Source organism: Atractosteus spatula, chromosome 3 (assembly GCF_055471065.1).
Source record: "Atractosteus spatula isolate fAtrSpa1 chromosome 3, fAtrSpa1.hap1, whole genome shotgun sequence".
In the NCBI taxonomy this organism is placed as follows: domain Eukaryota; kingdom Metazoa; phylum Chordata; class Actinopteri; order Semionotiformes; family Lepisosteidae; genus Atractosteus; species Atractosteus spatula.
This window is the reverse complement of record NC_142708.1, coordinates 72722283-72739929: the sequence shown is the minus strand read 5'-3', so window position 1 is coordinate 72739929 and position 17647 is coordinate 72722283. Positions and strand designations below refer to the sequence as shown.

General features: G+C 46.1%; 1 protein-coding gene across 1 annotated transcript in view; it reads right to left on the bottom strand.

The window, feature by feature from the left end:
• ltbp4 (latent transforming growth factor beta binding protein 4) overlaps positions 1-16554 on the bottom strand; it is a 78676-nt gene extending 62122 nt beyond the window's left edge. Inside the window, exons 1-7 of the mRNA XM_088911221.1 lie at positions 16458-16554; positions 14155-14434; positions 13534-13610; positions 12911-13017; positions 11516-11606; positions 7233-7290; positions 5038-5243 (exon numbers count right to left, since the gene is read on the bottom strand). Coding sequence (XP_088767347.1) covers positions 5038-5243; positions 7233-7290; positions 11516-11606; positions 12911-13017; positions 13534-13610; positions 14155-14434; positions 16458-16554 — 916 coding nt within the window. The remainder of the gene's footprint in view (positions 1-5037; positions 5244-7232; positions 7291-11515; positions 11607-12910; positions 13018-13533; positions 13611-14154; positions 14435-16457) is intronic.
• Positions 16555-17647: the final 1093 nt, after the last annotated feature.

Genomic DNA, 17647 nt, shown 5'->3' with positions numbered 1-17647 from the left:
AGGTCCCCTTGTGTGGAGGCCGGCGGGTCCAGCACTGCAGGAGGTGTACGGAGATATTCTTCCACGCGGCCTGGGCTTAGAGAGGTTATAACACAGCTGACCTGCACCTGCAGTCCTTCAGTTAACGGTACTTCATTCTGGGCAAAGGCATAAAAGGCATGCAGAGCTGATACTGCCCTCAATGGTTTCCTGCAACCATTCAGAAACCTGTCCAAGTCTCACCTCCTGCAGGTCTTGCATTCCTGTCATCTTTGCAGCTCACTGTGCCTCACCGGCCTACTTTATCCTAGCACTGTTCTTGCGATGCAATGTTCTGCCAGCCACAGCCTGAGAGACAATGGAATCACACGGTCTCTCTCACATGCACAACCTCATGTCCCAGTCCCCAAAGCCTGGAGCACTCCCAACCCCAAATGGCAAGCTGACATCCAATGTCTAATCATCCTTGGCTTTTTAATGACTCCTTTCATCCCAAAGGATCCTAAGGCACTTTGCATCTAGGAAGGGACCTCCTTCATCCACTGTTCCTGGGAGGTTCGGAGTACTGCACCCATGGAATCAAGAGGGAATTTTAGGGAGGCCATGCTGAGAATGAAATTTAACTGGGACAGTGGAGTTAACACCCCTAATCCTTAATAACACATCATCCAAATGACCAAACACTTTACAGCATAGGGTCCCTGTCACCACACCATACACCATTGGTCGGGACATTATGGTCCAAAGGGAAGCAAACCAGCTGTCTGTCCACCATTGCCAATCCTAGCAGAAACCCGGTTTTACAGTACTGAGCAGGACCAGCCTTGCCTGATGAGATCAGGCTACCTACTGTAATTGCCAAGCTGCTGTAAGCATGCACCTGTCAGTTTAGACTTACAAAAGAATGAATCACTCCTTCTGCTATTACCTTTATTTCAGTAGATGCACATCTTGTGGTTACACTGATCTGATTGATTGAACTGTACATCAAGACTTCAAGAAAGCAGACAAAAACACTTTTACAGTGATCATTAAAGGGCTCTTTAGGAAAAGGGATTTTTAGAAAAACGACGTGCCTTTCAGCATCAATATGCTTTTCAATATGCGTCAATATGCTTTTCAACAGCGAGTAGGGCACACCTTGTGAGCAGTTAAGGGTAAAATGCCCATTCGGCTCAACTGTCTGCATTCTTGCATTAGAAAAAAACGCACCTCTCACCTTTTGAAGGGTGAGTCATGTGCATTTAAAATTCCATTTTTTTTTCCAGGCTCTCCCTTATGGGGTTCCAGAGAAAAGAACACTGTCGCCATCTTTCCAAACCTCAGCCTGCGAGTGACGTCAGGCAGGCCCGGGGCTCTTGCACATGTCTGCCAGATATGCTTATTGTTTTAATTACCAACAGGGGGCTATGCTCCATCGATAGCCAGACACCACTCTCCTCAAACAATGGCACGATACATCTAACAAAAACACCATGAATCTCTGAGCTCTAGTAAACACAAGATACACAGGGCCAGTTTTTGGCATATTTTCTTGTTTGCCTTGGGAAACTGTCTGACCATAAAGCTTGTAACCCCATTAAAATTAACCCTAGGTCATTTTCTGGTGGCCCTGGCAACAGGCCTAGGAAAGAGGTCAAAAAAAGATTTTAACCCGAAAAGCCAGAGCAGAAAGTCCACTTCAGGAGCGGCACCCATGCACTCAGTTGCAAACGTCTCATCTAAAGGACATTGCCTTTTTTACAGTATAGTGTCCCCATCACTATACTTGGACATCAGGACCCTACTGATCCCACTAATACCTCTTCCAGCAGCAACCTTAGCTTTCCCAGGAGGTCTACTGGCCAGATCACAGCTTCAGTGGGTTGCCAGTTGTGACCTGCGAGGTGATACAGCTGCTGACTACATTACACTACAAGTATCTCCACAGTTCCCACTGACTCCTACAGGGAAGCACTGTGTACTGCAACACATTCTCATTTGTACAGTGCCTGCTGTGCTCTTACACCAGGATAAGTCAGCTCGCAGAGTAAATGTGAGAATTACCAGCCTAAGGCACTTTGATATAAACACAAGTGTGGGGGAAACGTATTTTTTAGCCCCGGCCTTTGAACAACCACAAACTTCTGCCGCGCGTCTTCACCATGATAGAAAGTTGGATGGTCTCTCAGTCACTGCTCCTCGCACCTCACTGTTCCACCTCTGGAGAGCTTCGTTCATCGTGGTTAAACAGATGATATAACCAAACACATTCAAGTCATGTCAGGAGAGCAGTCATGAAGCGTTCATTGTGGGCTATGATAGAGTAGCAAGTAGTGAGACACACTCTGCACTTCTGCACACAGAACTGCGGTGGAAATTATGGATCACTCGCCTTCAGTGTCATTCTGCAACATCAGTTTGTGAGTCTGCCAGTTCACAGAATGGATCTCGCAACCTTTAACCATCTGTTCGGACCAAGCTAGGAGGCCTCAGCGATGATGATGAGGTCCAGGTGGTGGCACAGGAAGGGCTCTGGGTGCGGGCAACATTGTTTCATCGGGAGAGTTTCCATGGCAATTGAAAAGAAGTGTGTTGATGTTCCAGGGAGGAACAAAAAGGAAACAAAGCTGCCCGTGGCGGAGCGCTGGCTCTGTGGCTAAGATTCTGCGCCTGTGGCTGGAAGGTTGCTGGTTCAAATCCTGTGGCCGGCAGAGGAATTTTACTCCGTTGGGCTCCTGAGCAAGGCCCTTAACCCCAGCTGCTCCAGGGGTGCTGTATAAATGGCCGACCCTGCTCTCTGACCCCCAGCTTCTCTCCCTGTCTGTGTGTCTCATGGAAAGCAAGCTGGGGTATGTGAAAAGACAAATTCCTAATGCAAGAAACTGTATATGGCCAATAAAGTGATCCCATCTTATGGGCCCGTTGAAGTGACCCAACTCACAAAAACCAATCGAAACCACATAAATCGCTGCATATTAAAGAATCAAAAACCTCAACCAGCTTCTCCCCACACCCCTCCAGAAACAGCAGAAAATCTGTTCGCTTGGAAACATGGCTGGGTGCTTTCCATCTGACATTCAAACATCAATAGTGAAAGAAAAGCTTAAGAGGGAAGTTTGTAAGACGAAAGCACCAACTCGCCATCCAAATAAAACATAAGGCAACTTCAGCGCAATTTCCCTGATACACACTTGTAATGTTGTCTAGTGTGCAAGCGAGGCAGCTGTGAGCACTAAATGCTTTATGTGACGGGTGGGAATGTTAAGATATACTCAACCGCGCGCTGTTTTCCCCGTTGACAGAAACTCGTCCACTCCCGTTAGGGAGAAACCAAACAAACTGAAATCTCTCAAACGAAAAGGCAGACACGCTTGTTTTTAGAGTAAACCTTACCTTGAAAAGTTCGTTTTGTTTAGATTTGCAAGCATGAAAGAATATTTCAGCATGATGCTATGAGGTCTTGTGGGAAAATGATTTGGGGGTCTTTATTAGCAAAACAACATCCATCAAGCTGCTAATAATTAGGCCGCAGAGAGCAAGCCAAATAAAACAATGACAGGATTAGGTTACAATAGCATATCATAGCCAGGATCCGTGGAGAAGGGACATTGTCAAAACCCCCTGACAGAACCCACACTCAGATAACCTTATCTTGAACTCCAAAGGCTTCAGGAAGAACTGAAAATGAAAATGGGCCAGGGTGCAAAAACAACATATTGCCATAAGAGCGCCAGTGCCATTTTAAAAGCATGGCCTGCACTCAAGACACAAACTGAACTGCTGAGGAACAAGAAGGGACTTTGCACTGAGCCTGCACTCTTGAACAGAGCACTGTTCAAGCTGAGCTGTTTGTGGATTTCAACTGGCCAAACTATGAGGAACTCCCATCACATAACCAGCCGGGACTCAGCAAGGAGGAACAGCTTGAGCATTCTGGATGGGATGAGAGTTAAAGGTCTGTAGGAGGGAAGTGCGAGTTCCACTGTAATTGCCCGTGGGAAGATGGAAGCTGCTTTGAATGCCCACTGAGTCAGTAGATTGGACTGGGACTCCCTAATATTCTGGCCTAGTAGAATGGGCAGCATTTTTGGATTTAATCTGTTGCCTGCCTAAGTTGTTTGCACATTCTTTTATTTTCAGAAGGAAATATAACTAAACTCCTCACACTGCAATACCTGAGTTCAATATCTGAACTGCACTATACCTCTGAATGAACATCCTGAAAGATTCTATGCTGGTTTAATTGTCACATGTTTTTGAATGTCTTCATAATCCAATCAAAAAGATTTCAGCTGGGCTGGGTGCAGCCCACCAGCACCTTTTCATACTCCTCACCACTAAAAATTTTTTAACATCTGTGTAATTCAATCCCACGGGATCTCAAAAGAACCGAGGAAACAGAGACCTAAGTAATGAGACTTTTCCAGGGCGGTGTAAGCCATTATACCTCTGACGGAGCTGCGTAACGGATAACTTTCCAGGCCCTTGGCCCCAGCTTCAAAATTTGTTCCACATTGCTTTAGCACTCCAAATAGGGTTCAAGCAGATTTTCCAAACTGGATTAAGTGAAGACAACAACAACCAGAAAGAAATGATTTGATTTGTCCTTTAATTTACAATCCACGTCAGCTCCATCTAGCTTGGCACCCTGACGTTTTTACTGGCCTGACAAGGGGCAGCAAACGTAGCACTTTTGACCAAGTGCTCTGGAGATCGGAGCCCTAGAGTGTCACGCCCTCTGCAGCCAGAGGGTGCTCCTGCTCTGTCCTGTCCCTAGTTTCCTGTGCTTTGCTGTCCTTCCGGTGTCTCTCTCTCTGGGGCTATATATTTCCGGGTCACTTATTCTGCTTGGCTCAGCATTGACGTTCAGATGTCCTGAGACCAGCCTAGCACCAGGTCACCCCACGTCCGCTGCCTGAGGGCATTGGTTTCTATTCGACTCCTGAACTGCTGAGCCCGGGCTAACCCCCGTCTCGCCGCTACGCATAGGGTCTATTTTCGCTCTCCTGCCATTCCGCGGTTCGTCCCTTTTTCAGACATCCGTGACACAGACACCTGGCTAGCCTGGCTGTTCACCTGGTACTGTGGTCCGGTAGATGGTATACTCCCCACGCTGGGTCTGGATGGCTTTCACCCTGCCTCCCTTGTCTCCCGACAGGGTGCCGGACAGCAGCTTGCCACGCTCGGCCTCCACGTGCTTGGACAAGAGCGCAGTCATCTTGTCAGCCTGGCCGCCGGCCCCCAGAGACTTCTTCAGCAGCACCAACTCGGCCTCCTTGAGCCTGCACAGCGGGGAAAGACAACACATGGCTAGCTCTAACCTGGGCTGCCCGACGGCTCTTCGGTTGTTTCTGTATTTCTGGTCAGAGCCGTGTTCTGTGTGCCTGTGGAAGGGGAGGGGGTAGTTGTGGTCAAATGTTCCTTGTGACGTGGATGAAAGCTCTGGCTCACAGATGTGCTTGAACTGCACTGCTCAAGTGTAGAACTTGGCGAGCTGTGTTCTGTGGAACTCACGTGGAACTTGAGCTTCAGCAGCCACCAGCTCTCCCACAGTTCAGAAAAGAACAAGAACCTTAACTGGACTAATTACATGCTTTGTTTCCAGTTTTTGCTTAACTAATTCACGCCTCCTATGTTTTCTGACTAGCTGTATTGTCCACTGTGCCAAGGCCTGCCTTACTCAAATGTTTCCTCCAAAATTGCAAAATTGTTAAAAGTGTTCGACAGTATTTCTGCACCCCTGGTATACATATGGTCTACGTTTGAGTCTATCAGGCCCGACACAATCTATCTAGCTGTGCTTGTTATTGAGTTACAGATGCAGCATATATAGATCAGCACTGTTCAAACAAGGGATGCGATGAAGGTGACTGTCCTGGCTTCGTTTTCATATCGCCAGCAGCTATATCACCCTGCAACTCACAGCTGGCACCCCACTGGAGCTCAGCAGGTGTGAGCCTGGTCAGTACCTGGATGGGAGACTCCTGGGAGAGCTAAGGTTGCTGCTGGAAGAGGTGTTAGTGGGGCCAGCAGGGGCACTCACCCTGAGGTCTGTGTGGGTCCTAATACCTCAGTATGGTGACAGGGGATTATTAGGAGGCCATGATGGGTAAAGCCCAGGGGGGACATTTGGCCAGGACACCAGGGTAATACCCCTGTGCTTTTCGAGAAACGCCCTGGGATTTTTAATGAGCACAGAGAGGCATACTGTAAGAGAGTGTCCTGAGAGTGTCCATACTGTAAAAAGACGCCGTCCTACAGATGAGATGGAAAACCAAAGTCCTGCCTCTCTGTGCTCATTAAAAATCCCAGGGCGTTTCTCGAAAAGCACAGGGGTATTACCCTGGTGTCCTGGCCAAATGTCCCCCCTGGGCTTTACCCATCATGGCCTCCTAATAATCCCCATCTCTGAACTGGCTTCATCACTCTGCTCTCCTCCCCACTGAGAGCTGGTGTGTGGGGAGAGTACTGGTGCACTCTGGCTGCTGTTGCATCATCCAGGTGGGGGTACACACTGGAGGTGTTGGAGGGGATCCCCATTACCTGTAAAGCACTTCAAGTGGAGCGCCAGAAAAGCGCTATATATGTGTAAAGATGATTATTCATTCATTTTACACTGCTACTCTAGGGCACACTTAAGCTCCAGAAATGTACCAATGGTCACCATTCTGCTGTCTGTTACACACATGATCCGTGAATCTAACCTCCTGTAGGTGCTCCCCCAGCAATATTACCACTAAACTGTTCTGCAAACTGCAAAATTGTATTATCCCAAAGGGGTCGGCACACTGACAAGAAAACTGGCCCAAGAATTCCTCCCTGAGTAACCGTTTCTCAAATAAAAGCTTGTTTTGTGTCTTCGCGTTTGCAAGGCAACCATGGGTCTGTTATCCGGAGAAAGGGAAGACAGGGAAGACAGCCAGCACTGCTAGCAGTCTTGGGAATACTACGCGATGCAATCTGTAAATTGTGCCTAATTAAGCCTGAGGTCGTGTATTTATATTACATTCAGAAGAAATATGCTCAAGAGCCGTTTGACTCCTAAATTATTGGCAAAGCGTCTTACAAGGAAATGACTTCAGGTCTGAATTTTTTTTAAGCAGTGTTTTGTTTCGGTCTCTATTTTTTTCTAACTTTCCTCTCTTGAAATCCAGCGGGATGACATTCCCCGGAGCTCTGCGGCCCTGCCAAGGCTAAAGACTCGCGAAAGAGCGGCAGTGGGGCCGATGCCGCAAGCCTAGAGGCCAGCCGCCGAGCTGCGCAACGCTGACCGCGTCCTTCCGGTGGCACTTTCGTGCTCAGAGCTCCGCGAGAAGGAGATCCACACAGCTGAAACAGAAACGGCAGAGATTCGCTTTGAACATTTTACATCCTCTGATTGCAAATGCCATCAGACAGGTCTCAATTTGAATTACGGGCATGCTGTCAATCGACTACTTCTTTTAATTGTTACTGTTAATAGCCAACAAAAAGAACATAAAAAAAAAGAGAAAAGTCAGTTTTCATAATCATCCTTACACTTATACAGCGCCTTTTTGGACACTTCACTCGAAGCGCTTTACAGGTAATGGGGATCCCCTCCACCCCCACCAGTGTGCAGCCCCACCTGGATGATGTGACGGCAGCCGTAGTGCACCAGTACTCTCCCCACACACCAGCTCTCAGTGGGGAGGAGAGCAGAGTAATGAAGCCAGTTCAGAGAGGGGGATTATTAGGAGGCCATGACTGGTAAAGACCAGGAGAAAATTTGGCCAGGACACTGGGGTAACACCCCTACTCTTTTTGAGAAACGCCCTGGGATTTTTAATGACCACGGAGGGTCAGGATTTCACATTTACGAGTCAACGCCATTTTTTACAGTATAGAGTCTCCATCACTATACTGGGGCATTAGGACCCACACAGATCACAGGATGAGCGCGCCCTACTGGTCCCACTAACATCCCTTCCAGCAGCAACCTGCCAGTTGCGAGCTGCAGGGTGATATAGTTGCAGGCACTTATGACAGGACTACAGCAAATGCACCAAATTCAAGTATACAGAATAAACTAAAACTATTTTTTTTCAAATGTTGTTTGTGTTTTGGGAGCTCCCATGTGAAAAGCTCTGTGCAAATAAAACAAAGGATTATAATTATGCTGTATATTTTTTAATTTTTCAATAGCAGGTGGGGGAGGGCAAATATTTCTTTGGATGCAAATTTATACCTTCTTGACCATCACCTTCATAAACTCCAGGTTTGTTAAAATCTGCTAAATCAGCCTAATAATGATGTCCAGCAGTGAAAGGAAAATGAGGTGTGTACCTTCAGACTTTCTCATCAATAGATTTATTTATTAAGCATGCTTTTCTAACAATGTGCAATTGGATTTTACATTGTGTGCTAGAAAAGAGTCTTCTTTTCTTGAAATAATTATCGAGATTGCTCCCAGACGAGGCTGGATGGTCACTGAGGATGTGACCCAAATAGAAATGAAGCCTCCGCTATCTATCAGCATAAAGTCTGCAGCAAATTTCAATTTTACTGCAAGTATGATCATCTGCAAAGCAAAATGAGTCATGTGGCGTAGCTTATGTCAGTATTCAGAAATGTGTTCTGTAGCTAGGACTGTTGGCGGTACAATTATCAGTTTTTAGTGGACATCTGTATACTGTACAGTACTGGCACACATTGGAAAAAAGAGTTATATACTGTACTATGAATTAATGCAAGCGTGTTTCTTTAAGAAACTGTGTACAGTACAGTAATTATTCAGCAAGTAAGTGTTCTTTAATGATGAATGCAACTTAAACTTTGTTTTCTTTACTAGACGCGACCAAAGCAAAATGTTTTGAATAAAGAACAAAGACAGAATTCAGAATTTCTGCTGCCTGAATAAACTGTGTTAATGGCAGCACTTCCTCAATGTCACTAACAAGGGCATTATTATTGCTCCAGTGATGATAACACCGTTGCAAATAAAGAATAATTTTCTCTTTGCCAAATCTTAAAAGCCCTGCAAACAGCTTTTTTATAAATAATATAAATAAAGGTATGAAAAAGCTTTGCGATAATGTGCACATTCGAAGCCAGATAAGAGGTCAGTAAGTGACCCTCCTACATTCCTCAACTTCGCACAGCTAGATGGCTGGTGGGACCTTCTGCCTTTTTTCTGGAAATGTGAGGAAGCAACACTGAGAGTCAGAACTGCTGCTGCTGTAAGGCAGTGCACATAGCCTCCTGCAGGACTGAAAACTGCCCTGGCACCACATCTCTCCAAAGCCACCCCAGCACGAAGCACGAAGGTTTTTTTGTGGAAGGCGGACAGAAAACAAAAAACATCTCAGCCCTGGAGCTCATGTTCTTCATGCAGAAAGCAGCCGCTGCAAATACTGAAAGCATGCAAATATGTAAAACAAACACAATAAGGAAACATAGACACAGCTCTTTCAGACGCGGTCAATATACTTTATAAAGATTAAATAATTGCAAGTTCCAACATTCCTGCGTTTCAGAATACGTAACCAAATGCAAAACTAGGTTTTGTGAGCAGCTTTGGAAACAGCAGTGTTGGAGGGATGAAGACAGGTTGATCTGAGGTCCTGGACCTGCTTTGGCCCTGCTTATTCAATAGCCTATTGTAAGCGCTGTGTTTACAAAGGGCCGAGCCCTTCCTTCCTGTCAGGAGTGAACTTGCAGGAGGCATGGCACCCAGATGTCGCTGCGATGACCGTGTGCCAGGGGCGTGCGCGCTGCCTCGGTTGGAAAGCGTGCTTTATACTGGCACTGGCATACAGTACACTTCACCTGCGGTCAGACAGGCCAGTCGCCAAAGCCCAGTGCTCAAATACACAGTACAGAAACGAATTGGCTCACGGCTCTCTCAGTGAGCGGGCTCTCTACTGTAGAAACATGAGAGGCAGGCCAGCTCCTTTAATATGAGCTATGAACTGATAAAAGACACCAGACAGAAGAACAGGCCCACAGTGGACCTGATTGAACAGGTTGTGATTATTTCTCTTAAAAGGCTTTGGATGAAGTGCTGGATATGGTATATTTGTTGCCATATTACCAAAAAAAAAAGGCCTGAACAGCTTGGCAAGATGGTGTTCCATGCCAACATGAGACTACACCTGAGACCATATCTATTACACTGTATCCGGTTTCCTCGTCTTAGTTTACTGTACAGAATGGAGATTAACACATAATGCCTGGCCTCTTTATTTCTCTTGAAAATATTTTATGAGAGCTCAGTGCAGCCTTCTAACCACCTTGTAAAATCAGAGCAGATAGTGTATGAAGCAGGGATAAGGCAGAAAGATGTTTATTCCAAAACCTGTCCTTGGATTCATGTGAATGTAAAATCCAAGACGTTTGTAACAGAGAAGAGCAATTCGGAGCTTTTTTTTTCCACCACTTTCTGTGAATGAGCAGCTCTTACAATAGTTGTAAAACAAAAATCTGGTTTTCTCATCAGGTCTTTTCATCAGGAAACCACAAGCGGCCCGAGTGAACTGGATCAAGGGGCCAAACACACAGCCTGTAAGCCAGCGCTCCATAATTCCTGGCAGGAACGTCGGCCGTGGTTTTGTATGCCCATATCAATATTGAGCGCTTCTCCCACTCTGATCCCATTACAACAAGAGCAAAAACCAACAGAATAATTCAAAGTCGTGCCTCATTAACAGATCAGAAAAAAACGGAATGCGTGTTGTGATTCATGGACTTTTATTTCTATCAAAGCAATCTATTAACCGCAGCTGGTCAACCTGAATCAAGAAAATCACATCTGGCAAGGGGGGGCAAATCATCCATTAACCTGTCAAAACTCAGAATTCATTCAGGTGCAAACCCTTCCCAGAGGAAATCGTGTTCATGCTTTTGTAGTGATCATTGGTTTCTGCAAGATGCAACAGACAAGTCAGAAAGAGTGAAATGCTGCTAATCCTGTACATGAAGAAACATTAATTTTACAGGCTTTGCTGCAGTGACACGTCGGATTTTGCGCGGAGGTGTTACTGTTTACTTTAGATCTACAGTACATTTATTTAGAGAACATCGCCACCTGGTGACTGCATGTAGTATCGTCTTTTGCTCTCAAATTATTTGAGAACTACGGCGCAGCCCAGACTGGGGGATGGTGAACATAAAGCCCCTGTCTCAGTCAGGGAAGAAACCAGGAAGAAAGAGGACCGCAGTAAGCAGGAAAGCAAACAGTGCAAAATCAACTTTCTCAGAACCTGGAGGGCTGAGCTCTCTTCTGAGTTTGCTTTTGCAACGTCTTTTGTTCGAGCATTCCCAGGTGAACAAACTACACTCAGCTCATGTGAGACAACCGGAAAGGCAAGGCGCTCAGCCTGAGATCAGTGCACGATTGTTTTTGTTTAATCTTCTTAAGCACGCCAATATTGATTCGCGAATGAACGCGAGAACAGGCTTGAAATCAAACACCCCAGGCAACCGGGCAAAGAAAACAAAATCACTGGCCATTCAGAGGATTGATGACCATTGCCACTTCTGAATGAATTCTTCGAGCAAGGCCCTTCTTCCCCTTTGTGGAGTCGTTCGGCTTTACCAGACTCTAGAAGAAAGAGTTGGGTGCGTAGGCCCTCCACTAGGATACCCCTCTTAGCTGGAACACTCCCTTCCAGATGCCGGGTGATAAACTGCGTGGGAAGGGGGTGGGAGTGCTCACGTGCATGGCAGTGAAGGTAAATAATATTATATATGGCAATACACGTTTATAGAACTGCCCACGGTCATAAAAAGACAGATGGTTGTGCGGAGTCTATGCAGACAGAAGCATTACCGTCTAAAAGGATTGACTCCAGACCCTAGAAACAGTAATAAAATGCTCCAAAGTTGTAGGGGCGCCTGGACCTGTCCTCACTCATTTCTACATAAACTGACTCCCTCATAGCCCAGGTATTCCTAACCCCAATCCTTCTCAAATGGAGGTGGGTGTGAACTCTATCCAGAACCCAACTCCAAACCTTAACTTAACCTAGACACGGGAGGTATACACATCTCAATTGGTCTAAACTGGAGTGAAACAGGACGGGCAGGACGGGACCCAAAACCTATCAGCCTGTGTCCTAGAGTAAGAATTAGAGAAACCACTGAGGGGGAGAACAACAGGTTACTCCAGCTCAGTTGTCACTAGGTATTTTTCCCAACACCGCAGTAAACAGATAAGGAAACATCAAGCACACTTGGATGGGGAGGATTTTTTCTCTTCATAATCTGAATATTTGTGAGCTCCCACGTATAGCATACTTTGCAATACTTTGTATAATTCTGCCGAGGCTGACAGGACAGGTGGATCTAGCACAAGGTCTTTCCAAACCACAACTGAATGTCTAGAAATGGGTGCTACAAACAATGATCTATATCAAGGACACCGTACTAACGGATGAATGTAATAGTCTGACAAAAAGATAGGGCTTGCCGCTCCTTCCCTTAAGACCTCCTTTAGAGGAAAAAAGAAAAAAACAGAAGCTATGTTTTTGAAATTCAAAGCCAAAGGGGGTCTACTCTGGTCCCAGTCCTGCAGGTTCTGTGGTCCATCCTTAAATCGTCAATTTCTTAGCACTGAGGAGAGTGCTACTTTGATCACGTGAAGCACATTGGTTCTGTCAAGACGTTTAGAGAATGTGTGAAATGTGTGAAATGGACACTAAGTTAGATCTCTAGGACCCTGCTTTTCCATTCCTGACTTAACTGAACCAATTAATTTCCCACATTGATAAAAAAAAGTCACCTCCAAGATTTTACAAATTGCTGATTTAAGGGTGATCTGCAGTATAAAAGCCTTCTGGACTGTGGCTGACCAGGGAAAGATGTTGGTCACCTCTATCACCTGGGGATCAGCGATCATGGTTCCGTAACTGGACCAGACTTGAAGTGGCTTCTGATTGTCCCACAGACTGCAAGCCCATGCTCCACGTCAGCACGGCCGAAAGCTCCCAACTCTGGCGCTGACCAGCACCTGCAGACCACATGGGCACAGGATGGACAGCAGCATCAAAGCTGCAGCAGAAGGCTGGGCAGCGGTCAGCTGAGAGACGCCGTAAATCTCTGGGAACCAGAAATGGGTAGCATTCATCTGCAGAGCGGTCTTTAGACTCCCCTGAGTCCTTTCATCTTGAAGCCGTCAAAGACTTGTTTTTCTTAGCTGAGTTTCTTTTGTGTGGAACCCGCCTCCCACTCCCATTCCTCATCAAGCTCCAAAGCAGCTCTGTTTTCCTCGCATTCCTCCGTTTGCGGTTCAATCCAGGTATTGATTCTGGTTCTTGCGCCTTCTCCACCTCAATGTCAAGAAAACCTCACAGCATGTCATGAAATTAAATTTCGCTCTCCCGGGAATTGATCAAATTCTCGTTTTAGGATTTTTTGATTGAGGATTCATAATTTCAGACTGGTTTCTGGAACTGAAATTAGGAATCCTCAATATGCAGATGGAAAAAAGCAGCTATCATCAGGACTGTGCAACGATTCTCATAGCGTAAGAAGACTGTTATGGCAACGTCACTTCCCAGGATTCCAAGGAGTGCTCAGACTCCCTGAGGCGAGGGCACAGCAAGTGGCTCTGACGCCTGTCTGGGGTGTGTGGGTTGGGTGCCTGCAGGTGTCCAACATGGCAGGTCACATCCAGAGTCTGACCACAAACACTACAACCGGAACCACCGCAAATCTTCGGACTTCGGACACAAAGAATATTATCAGCATTAGCCTGGCCGTACATGGTGCCCAGATTGCATGACCACATAGAATTACACCAGCAAGACGAACACTGCCATGGAACGATTATGTAGTGAGGAGCTCAGCTAGTGGGCACAGTACGAATAAAGCATTGTAATAATTCTCTATAGCTACCTTGTAGATGTTTTCAAGTAAAATATTGAATTACATTTCTGTGTTGTCTGTCATGTTTTGTATATTAATTATGTACTCAAAAAAGAAAACATCAGACCACACTGATTAATTTCCTTCAATTAGGATAAAATCTCCAGTATAGAGCCTGACTGAATTATCAAGCTAAAGAATTCTTCATTATTTCATTCTTAAGCAAACTAAATAATATCATTAACTGTGAGCAGGGTTTGGTCTGCTCTGCTTGGGTGCTAGGAATGGTGCCTGGCGTCCAATATGACATCCAGCCTGCTCATTTTAATTTGGTGAGACTCTGCAATAAGACAGCTGAGCGGGACTCACGTTAGAGGCTGCCAGTGCACCACGCGCTGTTTCCTGGAGCTCTGGGGTGGCTTGCTGGATTTGGGCTGGGCGCCTGTGCTGGCCTGCTCGGCGATGGGAGAAGAGCTCACGCCGGGGATTCTGGGAAGGGTAGTGGCGGAGGCCCAGTCTGCTGCTGGAGTCGGGGTTATCTGATGGTCGCGGGGATGTTCACACCTGGGGCCCTCGAACCCGGCTCTACAAAGGCACACCTGGGGGCGCTTGCAGATCCCACCATTGGCGCAGCGGGGAGAACACCGAGCTACATGGGAAAGAAATCAGAGAGGGTCACTGACCAGAAAAACGAAAGACATTTGCAGAAAACACATGTGAACAATCCATTTAAAGCTCTCTAAAAAGAGGGTTCTACTTTACTCTACTAAACATTGTAAGAGTAGGAGTGCCAGAAGGCAAATAACTGCAGTTTTGAAACACACAGAAAAGCATGTTTTTAATCTGGTATCAAGTCCCCTCATAATCTTCTCTTTTCAAGACTATAAATCCGTCTAGTTGCTTTTCTCAGGACTATTCCAGCGCAGCAGTATCTTCTTTGAAGAAGGGTCAACAAACTTGGACACAATATTCTAAACGAGGCCTTACTAGTGCAATAGACAACTTTAACGTCCAATTGAGTACTTGAGCACTTGTATTTTGAGCAACTGTTTTAAGGTGGCATGGGAACTGGAGTGGTATTCCTGCTATGTCTTAAAGAGTAGGAAGTTATATCACTCTGCAAGTCACAGCTGGCAGCCCACTGAAGCTCAGTAGTTGTGAGCCTGGCCAGTACCTGGATGGGAGACCTCCTGGGACAGCTAAGGCTGCTGCTGGAAGAGTTGTTAGAGAGACTGGTAGGAGGCGCTCACCCTGTGGTCTGTGTGGTATCGAATGCCCCAGTATAGTGATGGGGACACTATACTACAAAAAAGGCACTGTCCTTCACATGAGACACAAAACTGAAGTCCTGATTTGTCATTATTTTGATCTGTTGTCATTAAAAGTGCGTGGGTGTTTCTCAAAAAGAGAAGGCGTGTTACCCCGGTGTCCTGACCAAATTTCCCATTCCCTTGATCAATCATAGCCTCCTAATAATCCCCATCTCTGAACTGGCTCCATCACTGTTCTCCTCCCCACTGAGAGCTGGTGTGTGGGGAGAGTACTGGCGCACTATGGCTGCTGTCACATCACCCAGGTGGGGCTGCACACTGGTGGTGGTGGAGGAGAGTCCCCATTACCTGTAAAGCACTATGAGTGAAGTGTCCAGAAAAGCGCTACATGAGAGTATTTTATAGGAATTCTCTGCCAAGCCACTCAATCATGGGTGAGAAACTCTCAAGACACAGGAATGGAACATCATGTGTGTCCCAGTCTGGGATACAACAACACAGTAGGTTCCCGCACACTTCCACTTCAGTTTTCCAAGGACTTTTCCAGCCTCGCTCTTGTCCGCTTGAATTCCGTGTCTTTGTGCGCTTGTGGAGTGCCAGGAGGTCAATGCCAACAGCCCAGTTGGCGCGGACAACAGTGCTTTACCCACACCAGAGGATTACCATCAATCTTTGGACCCCCCGGGGTGAATATGAACAGCGGTGATTCAAAACTAGGCCTTTTGATGCAGGACCCTCCCCAGCCCTTCTGTAAAGATGCTTTCTTGCACGAGTTTATGACCTTCCCCTTCAGGAAGAAAGCTCCGGGCACGGTACATTTGCACGGCTTTGCACGGGCCTTTACACTACAGACGCAGATGAAATGCTTCCTCGCAATCCCTTCTTTCTTTCGGAAAAAAAAAAAGATTTAACACCAAGTGTTAGCTCGTGTTGATTCACAGATTTTTTTTAACCTGGCAGTGTTTATGTTGAACTAAAATCCACATTGCGGGGAAATTAATATTTACAAATACGAGGCCCAGGAAACAGAACTTCATCCCAAAATAAAACATAGAAGAATAATATGATTGTCTTGCATTTATTTAAATATATCTACATTGATATCAACCCAAATACCCAACTTAACTGAACTGCGTTTAACACAAACTGTAAGCATTTAAGACAAGTAAAAGTTTTTTTCCATGCTGAAAACACAAGAAAGAAAACAGAACGTTTCGGCCGTGGAGCCTTCTTCGGGTGCACACAGACGATTCGGGAGGTACCTTACGGGACGCAAATCCTCGGACACAGGGATTACACAGGTATAAGTAATACAGCCGACTGATCCGGCGTTTGGAATGTTAAACGGAACACTTGGAAGGAATCTCTGGCTTTTCCCAGCAGAAGCCAAGTCAGAACTACCGGCCTTGAGGTATCCAAGTCTCTGCTCCGCCTCTCTCTCGCTCTCCCGCTGGAACAGGCCCTGCAGGACTTCCACCTCCGCGTGATCGACGGCCATAGTGATTTTAGAAGGGCTCTGCTTTCCTTCCAGCTTTAAACAAGATCAGACCCTCATCAAAAAGATTTCAAAACAGGAGACACTGCAACGAGTTGGCCTCACTTGCATTCATCTCCAATACAGATCTGATGGCTCCTGGCGCTAAGCAAATGGAAAGACCCCAAATCCCGGGTTGGGCAGAGCAGAGCGACACTCGGCACACATACTGGCGCAGAAACACGGGACCTTTGTACCCTCACAGCAGACGATCCCACGAAACCATCCTGCACGATACATCAAGGTTTCGAAAAAGTAAAATACCAAATTGACCTGAACATCCCAGAAGGGCAATTGGATTGTGTCAAGGCTGGGATAGTGCAGCTGAAGGAATACACAGTTCCAACGCAAAATACGTCTGGGAAAGGTATTGTCAAATTTGTTTCCTACATCTGGATTCATTACAACTCCAGCTAAAACACACAGCTGGCTGTCCACTCATCTTGAAGAGTCACAGAGCCTCCCTATACAGAAAGAAAAGAGGCAGGACTAAATGCACATGGCTGACACTGAGAACTCAGCACGGATACATAAACTAACTGCGGACAAGAGGGACAACATGCTATTTCCATTCTACAATACCCCTGGCTGGTGGGTTTGTTCATGCTCCTCACTATTGACCTATACATATGACCTGGAAGTGATGTTTGATCAGCCCTAAACTTCATGTCTTCTGGGAGGTGGGAAAATTCAGGAACACCTGGCAAAAACCCATGTGAATCTGAGGATGTAAACGCTTTACAGAAAGGCCCCTAGTTGCAACCAGGACACCGAATTTGTGAGGCCAGAGTGTTAACCACTATACCACTGTGCACACATCGCTAACTAAGCCTCCCATTACCAAAGCCTTTCATTTACTGTGACACAGCAACAGCAATTAATTGCATTTGGTTTTTATTGTGCTTTTGATGTGTACAGTATGCATCTCAGCTGCATGACTGTTTCCTTCTCGGTCTTTCCTGTATTGTTTTTAGGATGGATTTAAATTGTACTATTGTATCTTCTCACCTGTATTGTGCTTCCTATTTATTTACACTGATGAACTGTATTCCTGCTT